General features: G+C 48.5%; 1 protein-coding gene across 1 annotated transcript in view; it reads right to left on the reverse strand.

Annotated features, from left to right (window-relative positions):
* The window catches only part of LOC146497913 (semaphorin-6B-like), a 40,087-nt gene that overhangs the window by 11,670 nt on the left and 15,621 nt on the right, over nucleotides 1–12,796 (reverse strand). Inside the window, exons 2-11 of the mRNA XM_085142025.1 lie at nucleotides 11,788–11,911; nucleotides 10,753–10,864; nucleotides 4,780–4,840; nucleotides 4,616–4,678; nucleotides 1,881–1,979; nucleotides 1,707–1,797; nucleotides 1,319–1,438; nucleotides 655–743; nucleotides 355–572; nucleotides 140–271 (exon numbers count right to left, since the gene is read on the reverse strand). Of these exons, the coding sequence (XP_084998151.1) occupies nucleotides 140–271; nucleotides 355–572; nucleotides 655–743; nucleotides 1,319–1,438; nucleotides 1,707–1,797; nucleotides 1,881–1,979; nucleotides 4,616–4,678; nucleotides 4,780–4,840; nucleotides 10,753–10,864; nucleotides 11,788–11,893 (1,091 nt within the window). The 5' untranslated portion in view covers nucleotides 11,894–11,911. The remainder of the gene's footprint in view (nucleotides 1–139; nucleotides 272–354; nucleotides 573–654; nucleotides 744–1,318; nucleotides 1,439–1,706; nucleotides 1,798–1,880; nucleotides 1,980–4,615; nucleotides 4,679–4,779; nucleotides 4,841–10,752; nucleotides 10,865–11,787; nucleotides 11,912–12,796) is intronic.

The following is a 12,796-nucleotide window of genomic DNA, read 5'->3' on the forward strand; positions in this document are numbered from 1 at the left end:
AATAGTTGTGAAATAGAAGTAAAACTGACAGTTGGAGCTTATAGGAGGACTTTGCTGAATGTGAGACAGATGCTAAAGACAGCAGCACTGCAGTACTCTGCTTACAAGTCTTGCTTACATACTCTTTGCATAATAATACCTTGGTTTAGGCACGGCTTCATCTGGTACAGGTGTCCAAATAGACTCGGGGGATTTTTGCTCCTTAAAGCGTCCCTCAAAGACATGAGCGAGCTGCTGCATGTCAAACACACACACCGCAGATCCCGGGATGCTACCAAACACAGGCGGAGAAGATGGTGATGAGAAAACAAGAGCAACATTACATTTATTTGGGTATTACGTGTCCCGTGGTACCTGTTGGGTGGCGTGGAGAAGAGCCCCAGGATGACATCTCGTCCCTGCATGCGGATGATGCCACTCGTGGCGTGCAGGAGGTTGAAGTAAAAGTGCGAGTCTCCGGGGACGGAGCAGTTGAGCCGCGCCTTTAGAAACGTGGTCCACTGTTTCTCCAGGACGCGCTGGGAGCCACCCAGGTCTGATTTACACACACGGGCCACGCGGGACACCATCACCTAGAATAAGAAAAGGGAAAGTTTAACAAAAACCCTTCAGACTAAGCAAGAAGAAGGAAAGAGAAAAAGGGAAGGAGAGCACCTTCTCCAGATGATGAAACTCCATGGCCATCTCTCTGAAGAAGAAGTAAATATGAGGCCCCCACTCCATGGCACTCACAAAGTAGGGCTCTGAGAAATTCAAATGAGAAAAACACCACAATCACAGTTACAGCACAGTCCCTGGAGTCAAACAAGGCTCCGCAACCCCTGATATGGTGCTGCAGTGAGAGTCGCATCAACATGAACCGCTGCTGTCCACCAGCCTCGCTCATTAAATATACATGTCCTCTTTAATTTATCATTGTGGGTTAAGATTATACACATTACTTATCATTTATTCATCCAGCACTGTGCCAGCTTTGACCTGCCCCGGCTTGTTTTCTTCTCCATGGAAAACAGGCGCTTCGCTGCTTGGTCCAAGGCTTGTTAAAACCTCGAATCTGTGGAGTCTGACTAACCTCAATACATCACTCTGCCCGGACATGTTCCACTTATGATAAAAATCGATAAAACGAGAGCCTAATCGTGTCTGGTTTTGCCAAATTTAGCTTGCTATTTAACTCGCCCAAATTGTCTTGTGCACCTGTGAGCCACTTACCAAAAGATAGCAATGACAGTTTTTCAATTCTCTCTTATTTGTTTTGTGATTGTCTCTTTGTCTGGCTCTGGAGGGACATTTTCAATATGTCTGTTTCTAAAAGTACCTCGGAACCATTTGGAGTCGTGCTTGACTGTGCGGAGGGCAGGGCTGTCGCCGAGGCTGCGATAGATCACTGCGTCGATGGCCAGGAAGTCTGTCACGGTGCCCGTAAAGAGACTTCCATCTGACGGAGAGACGCAGGGAGAGAGGAAAGGAGGAGATTAAGAAGGAGGAGAAGAAGAAAAGAAGGTGAAGATACAGATAGAGCGATAGCACAAGGTCGGGAAGATTAAAACCAAACAAGCAATGCAGCGAGAGGTCTGACTATAAATCATTTGCAAAGGTAAACACAAGGGCACAGACGTTTCAATGTCTGGAGCTGGAAACTGAGTCTGATTGTCGGCAACAAAAGCGACATTTTTCATCTTTACAGAGCAAAGCCGAGATGCTACCTGCAAATAAAGCCACATTGGCATGTCGTGGATCATATGGGCACCGTGCCATCCCACTGATAGGCTCTCCCACCATTTCTAGACTGTCTCTCTGCAACAGGAATAAAAAAAAAAAGATAAACCAACTGGCAGATACACAAAGAAAGGCTGGATGACAGATAGACGGATACTAACAGTGAAGTTGGCACACAGAGGGTTGAAGGCATTTGTTCCGCATACAAACAGTCCACCGTCCTGCTTGAGTAAAACCTTGATGAAATTACGACACTCTCCCTGTAGAAAAAACAAACAGACCAAACAAAAGGAAATTATTATTACAGAAGGAAGGGGGGTAAACCTACAGGGCACTCAAGGTGACAAAGAGGGTTTTGAACAAAGCCGCTACAAGACTGTCAGTGTGAAGTATGAAGAATGCAGCTTAAAAACAGCCCTGAGAGAAAATAACACTCTCAACCCCACTCCATCTGGAAGAACAACAGGATGGGCACTTTATAGTAGTCTTCAAAGTGGAGGCTGCTGATTGAAGTTTAAAGATGCTACCAGAGAGTCGGAAACTTGATGATCCTTTCCTCCCTCTGTGATAGTATTTTACCACAATGTCTGATGGCGTGAACTTGAAAACACAGAAAAAATACCTGTGCAGATAGACGATCAACACTTGTGCTTTTCCGCAGCTCCGTATTTATTTGTCAGATTAGAAATAACTGACAGGATCGCTTCCCTTGAAATCACTTTCTTGTCAAGAGTCTCATGCCAGCTACATTGGATTGGCTTAAAGACTGAGAACAGGAGAGCACAGCTATTCCAGCACTGTCCAAGATCAGTTGCATCCATCTACCACCACCACCTCTATAACATCGTTCATATACCTCATTTGCTTAATCTCAAAACTCAGAACTACCAGAGATAGATAGATAGATAGATAGATAGATGTTTCAGTGAATTGTTGAGGCTTTTACCCATTTTTCTAGAAAATACAAAGAAATGAAAGTTGGCACAAGAGTTTTACACAAGCCCGTAAAAAGAAAAAAAAGAAAGAAACTTTATCCAAAAAACGATTTAATTCCTTCTTTTGTAATTACAAAAATATTACCAGGAGCAAACTACAGTAATTGCTGTTAAATTGTCTAAAAAGATTATGTGTGTGTCACAAATTATAGCTAATCTGCAAGGATGCATTTGTGTGTAAGATAGGAAGAGGACAGATGGAAATGAATTACTTAAATTTAACTTCTAAAGGGAAAGGATAGAAGTTTAATACTTATCAAGAGCTACCCCTTTATATAAATAGAAACAAAAAATACAACCTAAACTTTATACAGGCTGTCTACATTGGCATAGCTGTAGATATGTGCACAGAACAATGACAAAGGAAAATAGCTGCATCCAGACAACCCGAGTGAGTCAAGAAAACAGAAAAACCTAAGCCACTTATTTACTGAGCCAATTTTTTCTCACATTCACATCGTTTCTTGTTTTTATACAGCTGTGTGAACTTCTGCAGTGACAAACAGGCTTTCATTGCCTCTGTGCAGTTATTCCACAGCGTTACTCCCTTGACTGTAATTCTGTGATATTTACTCTTGGTTCTTATTGCTGGTTTATTAAACATATAGTTTCCTCTCAGTGCATGCTGTTTTTGTCTTCCTCCAAACAAATATTCGAAAGACTTGGGGATAATGTATGTTGTCTTGCTTGCTTTGTACATAATTTGGACTGTCTTAAGCTCAGCTGGGCAATTACATTTCTGTGAAAACTGCTGGCATAATGCAAATGAATGTAAAGTCCAAAATGTCAAACTGGTTCTTTTAATACAGCAGCTTCATTAGTCTCTGCTTACTATTAATGTTCAAAGAGCATTGAAGGTTTTATTAAATGTAATGAAAGTGGGGCAATGCTGCACACTTACCTACTGCCAGTGTCAGTGTTGATGGGAGTTTAAAATCTTATAACATGAATTAACCTCTTAAGCCCCAACGCCCCCTGATACAGGGGCAAAAAGCAGGAGATCAGGTATGCTCGGGGCTTAAGAGGTTAAAGAATTTTAACTAACGCAGTTCACTTGTCTGTCCTTTGTCTCACATTCTTACCACTCTCCAGTGTTAATCCGCCGGACTTTCTTTGTTTCTCCTTTTATCACAGCGTTACTTCTTGAGTTTTTTTCTCACTCCTACATCATCTTCTCTTTCATCTGTGGTGTTTGAAGCAACACCTTTTCCCTTTTCTCATCCCTCCACCTCATCCTTACTACCTGGTGGCTGCACTGTGCTCCTAATGTCTTTCCTCCTCAGTTCTCCTCCACCTACACGTGTCCCATTGCCATCTATACGTGCCTTCCTCAACTCATTTCAATTACCGTTTCCTCCCTGAGGCTGTGTCACTCTCCCTGCTCACTTTGCTCTATAATGTCTCCCCCTGCCTTTTTGGCTTAGATTGTATTTTGCTGGTGGCATTGCTACATTTATACAGTATACCCCTCCATCAGATAGTTATCCTAAATTTGATCAGATTCCCTTCATACTCCACAGCACTGTCACCTTTCACTTTATATACACACTTAGAATTGTCCCACTTTCTCTGTCTTACCCCACAGGCTGAAAATGATATATGACTAGAAAACTAGCACAATGCAGATGCTGAAGAAAAAAAAAAACCCCAACAGCTTTGAAGCTCCATGAACATCTCTTGGCCCGGGTAATGTGTCACCGAGCTGGTGTGATTAAGCGATGTGCTGATTCTGTATCAACAAGATCAAATTTGTGTAAATACCGTATGCAGGTGCGCCCAAAGGGAATAAGGTTTCTGTAACAGCTGTTGTGTCTGTCCATGCGTGTGATGGTGTAGATAGCGCTGGTGCGTGCACTAGTGGATCTCAAAGTCAGTCAAAGTGCTGTGAGCGATTATTTTACCTCGTGCTTGCCCTTCATCCGACACACTCGAATATCGTTCTTATTGGATTCCCAAGTCCTTTTCTGAAAGGGGATAAACCACAGTCAGACCTCCCTGCACGCTTGTTATGTGTGTATGCGCACATGATTATGTTTTTTTGTTTTAGTGCATGTGTGAGTCTTACCTTGCTGTAAAACATCTCATCGCCTGCCATGTTATCCAGCTCCACTCTGTACAAGTCATCTCTGGAAACACACAGCAAGACAATCGAAAGCATCAGTTAAGCAATATGATGCAAATTGACACAGTGAACCCATGTTTTTGTTTTTTGTTTTTTCAACAGATTTGAAATAATTTTCAGTTCGCTTAGGAAACTGTGAGTCTTCCCGTGCTCCGTTGTCTCATGGAGTACCACAGGGTTCCATTCTGGGCCCTATCCTGTTTTCACTTTATTTACTTCCATTGGGCTCAATTCTTAGAAAGCACAGACTCTCTTTTCACTGTTATGCAGATGACTGCCAGATTTATGTTCCTCTTAAAAAGAAAGATGGGTCATCTGTAAATTGTTTGCAAACATGTCTGGAGGACGTCAAGTCGTGGTTGGCGCTAAACTTTCTTTGTTTTAATGATTCTAAAACTGAAATAATGGTGTTTAGACCTGCCTCCACTGCTGTTCCGTGTGTTGATCTGCAATCCCTGAAATCTGTCACGGTCCTGGGTCAGTGACCCAGTGTTTTGAGTTTCTTGTGCCTCTGAGTTTTTTGTATTATGTTCTTAGTTCACTTTGTTGTCCCAGCTTATTCTTTAGTGTAGCATCTTTGTTTGGTTTTCTTGTATTCTGTTTAGTTCTCTGAGTATTTAGTAGCTCCCCTCTGTGTCTCTTTGTTGTTGGTATTGTCTGTGTTTCTTAGTTGCTCTGTCTCCCCTAGTCTAGTTTGCGTCTTCCTGTTTTACTTTGAAGGTCTGTGTCTCATGTGAGTGTATCCTACTTTGCTCCCTGTCTCGTCAGTTCTGATTTCCCCCAGCTGTGCTCTCCTTCTGTGTCTCATTCCCCTCGTTACTTCCCAGTGTATTTAAACCCCGTGTTTCTCTGAGTCAGTGTCGCGTCGTCCCTCTTGCTGTGTGGATCTCCCTGTGTCTCCCTTGTGAGTTTAGTTTGTGAGTTTAGTTTGAGTTTCCAGTTTAGTTTACTTTGTACGCCTTTCTCCCGCCAGCAAATAAAGCTGAGTTCTTTGTGTTTAAACCTCGTGCCTGAGTGTCTGCATTTTGGGTCCAACTCCTGCCTGCCGCACAGCGATACATGACAGAACGACGCGACCAGTAATGGATCCAGCGGACTCACCGTGGAAGCGCAGCTCCCGTTTTGACGGGACCCGGCTGGCGCTTGGAGGGCCTCTGTGCTGCCGTTCCGCGCTAGCAGCTTCCTCCCCGCGGACGCCCCGGTCTCGCAGAAGACGCTCCAGCCGGTTCCGGGAGGATTACTACGAGCCTGCCAGCAACCAGCTTACGCCTGCTCAGGCATTCTATAAAATGTTAGGGATTATTATCGTGCCACCCGACTCACCCAGCGTTTCCACATCACCGCAGAAGCAGCCATCTGCAGCTCCGTCAGCTGATCAGCAGCCACCTGCAGCTCCGTGTCCAGTGTTTTCTGCTCAGCAGCCGCCTGCAGCTCAGTGCCCAGTGTTTTCTGCCCAGCAACAACAGACAACGATTGCCACAAAGCAGCCGTCTCAGATTCACCCACCGGAGGTTTCACGGCCTGACCCCCCCAGAGGTTTTTCCCTGCCTGTCGGAGCCGTCAGCGGTGGGGAGGAAACATTCGCGCCACCGGCGCTTCACCCCACAGCCGGATTCAGGGACCCCTGTGCGACCAGCTGTGGTGAGTTTTATGGACGCTGGTGCTTCTGGGACTGTGTTTTCTGGGGCTGTTCATGGGGAGAGTAGAGACAGTTCACGGCGCTTACCTACCTTCGTGGTAACTGACCTCTCACAAGTTGGCATTTTCAAAGCATCCATTCCACTACCAACTCCAGTCTCACCTCAACCAGTACATCAGCCTTTAGCCAGTTCATTAGCCCAGCTTGCATATATTCCATTAGCCCGGTCACCCGCTCCCTCCATACTGGAGGCTGTGTCTGTGCCACCCATTTTGAATCCCGTTCCTAGCACCCATTTTAAGCGGAGAGACAAACCCATTAAAACCACTCTAGTTTCTCAGAAACTGCCTAATTTAGAGACTGTTATTCGCCCCCGGGCCTCCCCAGAGGCTGAGTTTCTGCCTTCAGCTGACTCTGGACCCCTGGAGGCCAAGACTCCTGCTAAGAACTGCACCGTACCAGCGCTGCCTGGGCAAAGCCAGTGCCCTGCGCAGTTTCAGCTACCGGTGTCCCTGCCAGAGGCCCGTGCGCCTGCTGGTCCTGTTCTGTCCCTGCCAGAGGCCCGTGCGCCTGCTGGTCCTGTTCTGTCCCTGCCAGAGGCCCGTGCGCCTGCTGGTCCTGTTCTGTCCCTGCCAGAGGCCCGTGCGCCTGCTGGTCCTGTTCTGTCCCTGCCAGAGGCCCGTGCGCCTGCTGGTCCTGTTCTGTCCCTGCCAGAGGCCCGTGCGCCTGCTGGTCCTGTTCTGTCCCTGCCAGAGGCCCGTGCGCCTGCTGGTTTTGTCCTGTGTGTTCCAGGGGCCCCTGTGCCCACTGGTCATGAGACTGTTCTCGCTGGAGGGCCTGAGGAGCCCGTCCGGCCTCCTGCTTCGCCAGCTGGGGGGCCCGAGGAGCTCGTCCAGCCACCAGCTGCTCCACCAGAGGCCGCATCCACGCCTGCAGCAGCAGCCGCATCCACTGTTTCGTCCACGCTGCCGCCAGCTGCAGCCTCGGAGTCTCCACCCACGCCAGCTGCAGCCTCGGAGTCTCCGCTGCCGCCAGCTGCAGCCTCGGAGTCTCCGCTGCCGCCAGCTGCAGCCTCGGAGTCTCCGCTGCCGCCAGCTGCAGCCTCGGAGTCTCCACCCACGCCAGCTGCAGCCTCGGAGTCTCCACCCACGCCAGCTGCAGCCTCGGAGTCAGCCTCGGAGTCTCCACCCACGCCAGCTGCAGCCTCGGAGTCTCCACCCACGCCAGCTGCAGCAGCTGCAGCCTCGGAGTCTCCACCCACGCCAGCTGCAGCAGCTGCAGCCTCGGAGTCTCCACCCACGCCAGCTGCAGCAGCTGCAGCCTCGGAGTCTCCACCCACGCCAGCTGCAGCAGCTGCAGCCTCGGAGTCTCCACCCACGCCAGCTGCAGCAGCTGCAGCCTCGGAGTCTCCACCCACGCCAGCTGCAGCCTCGGAGTCTCCACCCACGCCAGCTGCAGCCTCGGAGTCTCCACCCACGCCAGCTGCAGCCTCGGAGTCTCCACCATCATCGCCCACGCCGTCGCCTGGTCCGGCTTCACCACCATCAACTTCGCCGTCGCCTGGTCCGGCTTCACCAACTTCGCCGTCGCCTGGTCCGGCCTCTGCCTCATCTGCTTCGTCTGGTACTGGTCCTGGTCCGTCTTCGTCTGGTCCTGGTCCAGCTCTGCCTTCGTCTGGTCCTGGTCCAGCTCTGCCTTCGTCTGGTCCTGGTCCAGCTCTGCCTTCGTCTGGTCCTGGTCCAGCTCTGCCTTCGTCTGGTCCTGGTCCAGCTCTGCCTTCGCCTGGTCCTGCCTCGTTTGGTCCTGCGGTTGCCACACCGCCGTCAGAGCCAGCTCGACCTGTTTCACCTCGCCTCTGCCGGCCGTCTTCCGGGCCTCTGAGTTGGCGTCATGGCCTTCGGGGACGGCCCCCAGAAAGAGTTCGTCGCCGCCGCTGGCATCGCGGCCGACCTCCGGACCTGCTCAGTGGCCACCGCTGCCTTCCAAGTGGTCGGCCTCCTGATTGGTTTTGCCTGCGCTGCCGCCGCGTGCACGGTCGGCCCCCAGAACTGCTTCCTCGCCGTCGCCGCCGCGTGCACGGTCGGCCCCCAGAACTGCTTCCTCGCCGTTGCCCTCCGCACGGCCGGCCCCCGGAACAGTCTCTACGTCGTCGCCGCCGTTGCCCTCCGCACGGCCAGCCCCCTGTACCGTCTCTACGTCGTCACCGCCATTGCTTTCCGCACGGCCGGCCTCGGGACCAGCTCTGTCACCTGTGCCACCCACCTGGTCGGCCCCCCGACCATTTGACTTGCGAATTCTTGTGCCGGCGACCTTCGGGTCGGTCCCCCGAACTGTTTTTCTGTTGTTGCCGTCTTCACGGCCGGCCCCCTGAACTGGCCTGTGTTTGGGCTGCTTTCTTGGGCTCCAGTGTTTCCTGTGCACTGCTTTTTGTTTTCTGTTCCCGGCCCTCCGTCCTGGGCCCCCGCCGCCCGCCCTGGTTGGGTTGTCTTTTGTTTTTCCTGTTGGGCTGTATGGGGCCAGCCCTTGAGGGGGGGGGGGGGGTACTGTCACGGTCCTGGGTCAGTGACCCAGTGTTTTGAGTTTCTTGTGCCTCTGAGTTTTTTGTATTATGTTCTTAGTTCACTTTGTTGTCCCAGCTTATTCTTTAGTGTAGCGTCTTTGTTTGGTTTTCTAGTATTCTGTTTAGTTCTCTGAGTATTTAGTAGCTCCCCTCTGTGTCTCTTTGTTGTTGGTATTGTCTGTGTTTCTTAGTTGCTCTGTCTCCCCTAGTCTAGTTTGCGTCTTCCTGTTTTACTTTGAAGGTCTGTGTCTCATGTGAGTGTATCCTACTTTGCTCCCTGTCTCGTCAGTTCTGATTTCCCCCAGCTGTGCTCTCCTTCTGTGTCTCATTCCCCTCGTTACTTCCCAGTGTATTTAAACCCCGTGTTTCTCTGAGTCAGTGTCGCGTCGTCCCTCTTGCTGTGTGGATCTCCCTGTGTCTCCCTTGTGAGTTTAGTTTGAGTTTCCAGTTTAGTTTACTTTGTACGCCTTTCTCCCGCCAGCAAATAAAGCTGAGTTCTTTGTGTTTAAACCTCGTGCCTGAGTGTCTGCATTTTGGGTCCAACTCCTGCCTGCCGCACAGCGATACATGACAGAATCATTCTGTAAACCAGAGATTGTTAATCTGGATTTTAAAATGGATCCTGAACTTAAGCTTGAAAGCCAGATCGGGTTGGTTGTAAGGTCTAGTTTCTTTCATCTGTGGCAACTGGCCAAAATGAAGCACTTTCTTACGAGACAGCAATTTGAAACAGTAATCCACGCTTTTGTAACCGTTCGGCTGGATTACTGTAATTCTCTTTATTATGGGGTGAGTCGATCTTCTGTTTTTCGACTGCAGCTAGTCCAGAATGCTGCTGCACGCCTTTTAACTGGCACTCGTAGATACGAGCATATCACCCCAGTTTTATATTCACTTCATTGGCTGCCCGTGCATTTTAGGATCCATTTTAAACTGCTTTTATTTGTTTTTAAATGTTTGTCCAATGCTGCTCCTCTGTACCTCTCTGAGCTTCTTCATCCATACATACCTTCCCAGTCCCTCAGGTCGACAGACCAGCTCCTCCTGAGCGTGCCCAGGACTAATCGTAAGCTCAGAGGAGATCGGGCGTTTGCTGTGGCAGCACCAAAATTGTGGAATGAGGTGCCTTTACATGTTAGACAGGCTCCTTCCTTATCTGTTTTTAAATCGCGTCTTAAAACATATTTATTTACCCTGGCTTTTAGCACAGCAAGACTTGTTGATGTCTCTTAATATATTTTCTTATTAATTATATTATTTTTAATTTTAAGATATTTTATATGTAATTTAAACTGTTTCCTCTGTTTTATATTTGTAGCACTTTGGTCAACATTGTTGGATGTAAGGTGCGTTATAAATAAAGATGCCCTGCTATGCTAATTCATGATTGTTAATCAATACGCCGATGGTGGGTCAAAGCACTGAGCCCACAGGACACTTTGTACAACATTCTGATGCATTCAGAGTGAGAAGTGTTTGGACTGCTGCTGGAGTAAGGCGATTCATATTTTTCCATCTGTAAGTGTAATGTGAATGAGCAGCTTTTCACTTGACATTTAACAGCAAAGCTGAATACATCGCCACTCCAGCAAACTGCTGAAAACGTCCTCCACGGAGTGACAGCAGATGGAAGCCGTGGCATCAAAGCAAAAGCAGAAAAACATATCAGTGCGAACGCGTCAGTAACGCACAGTCGGAGGTGGTTGCTGTTGGTTACCTGGCTCCTATGTACAGCGTGCGGTTCACTTGGAGGACCGTCTGGATGTGCAGCTCCTGTCTTTGTGCTGAACGATGAGCTCGGCCCAGGAACACTGGATACCTCCTCACCACTGGCGTGAATGTACAGACAAAAAGACACAGACTAAAAAACTGAGAATTAAAATCCTTGCTCAAGGATTCTCTGACAGCTGAGGACTGAGTGGCTACTTTCCCCATCTATATATACCCAAAGTACTCAGGCAAGCCATCAAACAGCTTCTCTAACCTTCACTTTAATAGTGTCCTCACTCATTCTTGATGTTTTTGTTTCCAAAAACAAAGATAATGGGCAGAGACGAATTATGCAGCGGTTCTAGCGTGCTGAAACGCTGTTATCCTCTAAGTGGGGTTTTTTGTGCTTTTTTGCGCTGTTGTTGATGCGTGCAGCTCCACAATGAGAAAAACTGTGTGTTTAATCACTCTTGCTGTTATTTTATGATGATAAAAGGTGCTTCTTCCCTGTCTCCTCTTACCTTTGAGACAAATTAGGGAGTAAAAGATGAGGTTGAGAGAGAAGGTGGGAGTATCAGGCTACAAGAAAGTTTGGGAGAGGAGGTCTCCATAGGGAGTCCTCATCATCAGGAGACAGATTGGGAAAGCGCGTCTCTCGCTGTCCTTGACTGCAGGGGAGGGAAAGAGGACGTAGAGATCCATCTCCCCCTGTCTCCTCCCCCTCTCTCCCATCTACATCACCTCATCCGATCCAACTACCCCCCCACCTTTTCATCTTTCTCCACCTTTCAAGCTCTATTATGATCATTTCTCACATGCCACTGTGTTTATTTCGTGCTCTCTCTCATGCTTATTAATCTATTGCTGCCATGGAAAGATGAGGTGAGGCTTCTTTGTATTTGTATGCCCGGGTAGTTCGAAAGTAGCTTCACGCCAAGGCTTTGACCCTTGACCTCCAATTTCCACATCCACCGCAGAGCCATTCATCAGTGCTGCACACATACTGGTGCACAACACGTACACAAAGGCGAAGGACACATACCCTCCACAGGGACGTAGCTGAGTGGACTGGGTTCCTCTGGGAATGAGCCATCAGCCAGTTGAAGCAGCAGGAGAAGAAATGCGAGGGGTGGAGCCACAGTTGCCATGGCAGCAACACAGATGCACTGTTAACAAAGAGAAAAGGAGAGAGAAAAATTTCATTGCGCACTGTCTGTGTGTGTGTGTTCATGGCTGGGAGTGCACACGGGTATGCGTATTGGCATTCTGACAATATTTCTCAGTGCAGAGGAACAGGTGTGTGTGTGTGTGTGTGTGTGTGTGAGGGTTTGTGTGTAGGTGTGTGTGTGTGTGTGTGTGTGTGTGTGTGTGTGTGAGGGTTTGTGTGTAGGTGTGTGTGTGTTTGTGTACGTGTGGTGAGAGAGACAGGGTCAGAAGTGCAGCGGGGTGACTGCTGCTGCAAACCTGGATTCAGCAGGGAGCAAATGTGTTTCTATTGTCTGCCTCAGAGGTGTAACAGGGACCTATTGTCAGAAATGTCACTCCATTGTCGAAGAGTCTGAATGGAAGGGGATTCTCACAAAATGTTCGCACAGAGACAAAACACTCTTGGGTGGCAATGCTTTTCTGACTAATTGTGTTTCTCTATGTACATATAAAGGCAATAAAATGGGTAATTAGCCACAAAACAGAAAAGACTAGATGGCCTTTAGAAGTAGAATAAAGAGAGCAGAAGGTAGCGACCGGGGTAAGCTGGACAATGTCTTTCTGGTTGAAAGGATGCCCTAAATCAAAGTGGAGGAAACAGATTTTGGCCTTTAAAAAGTTAAGAGGCCACATAAGGATCACACTGGTGCTAGATGCATGAAATACAGATGCAAAAATAAGTGACCAGGTGACTGCTTTAGCATGTTAGCTTTCAAACATTTGTTGATTTGCTGGGAAAAAAGTGCAGCTCTTCTGCAGGAATTTGGTCACCAGCCAAAGTAATGATCATATATAAACTCTGACCTGTTTATGTCACTATAACATCTCGGGCTGTTCATCATCTG

The sequence above is a fragment of the Neolamprologus multifasciatus genome, chromosome 18 (genome assembly GCF_963576455.1).
Source record: "Neolamprologus multifasciatus chromosome 18, fNeoMul1.2, whole genome shotgun sequence".
Classification (NCBI taxonomy): domain Eukaryota; kingdom Metazoa; phylum Chordata; class Actinopteri; order Cichliformes; family Cichlidae; genus Neolamprologus; species Neolamprologus multifasciatus.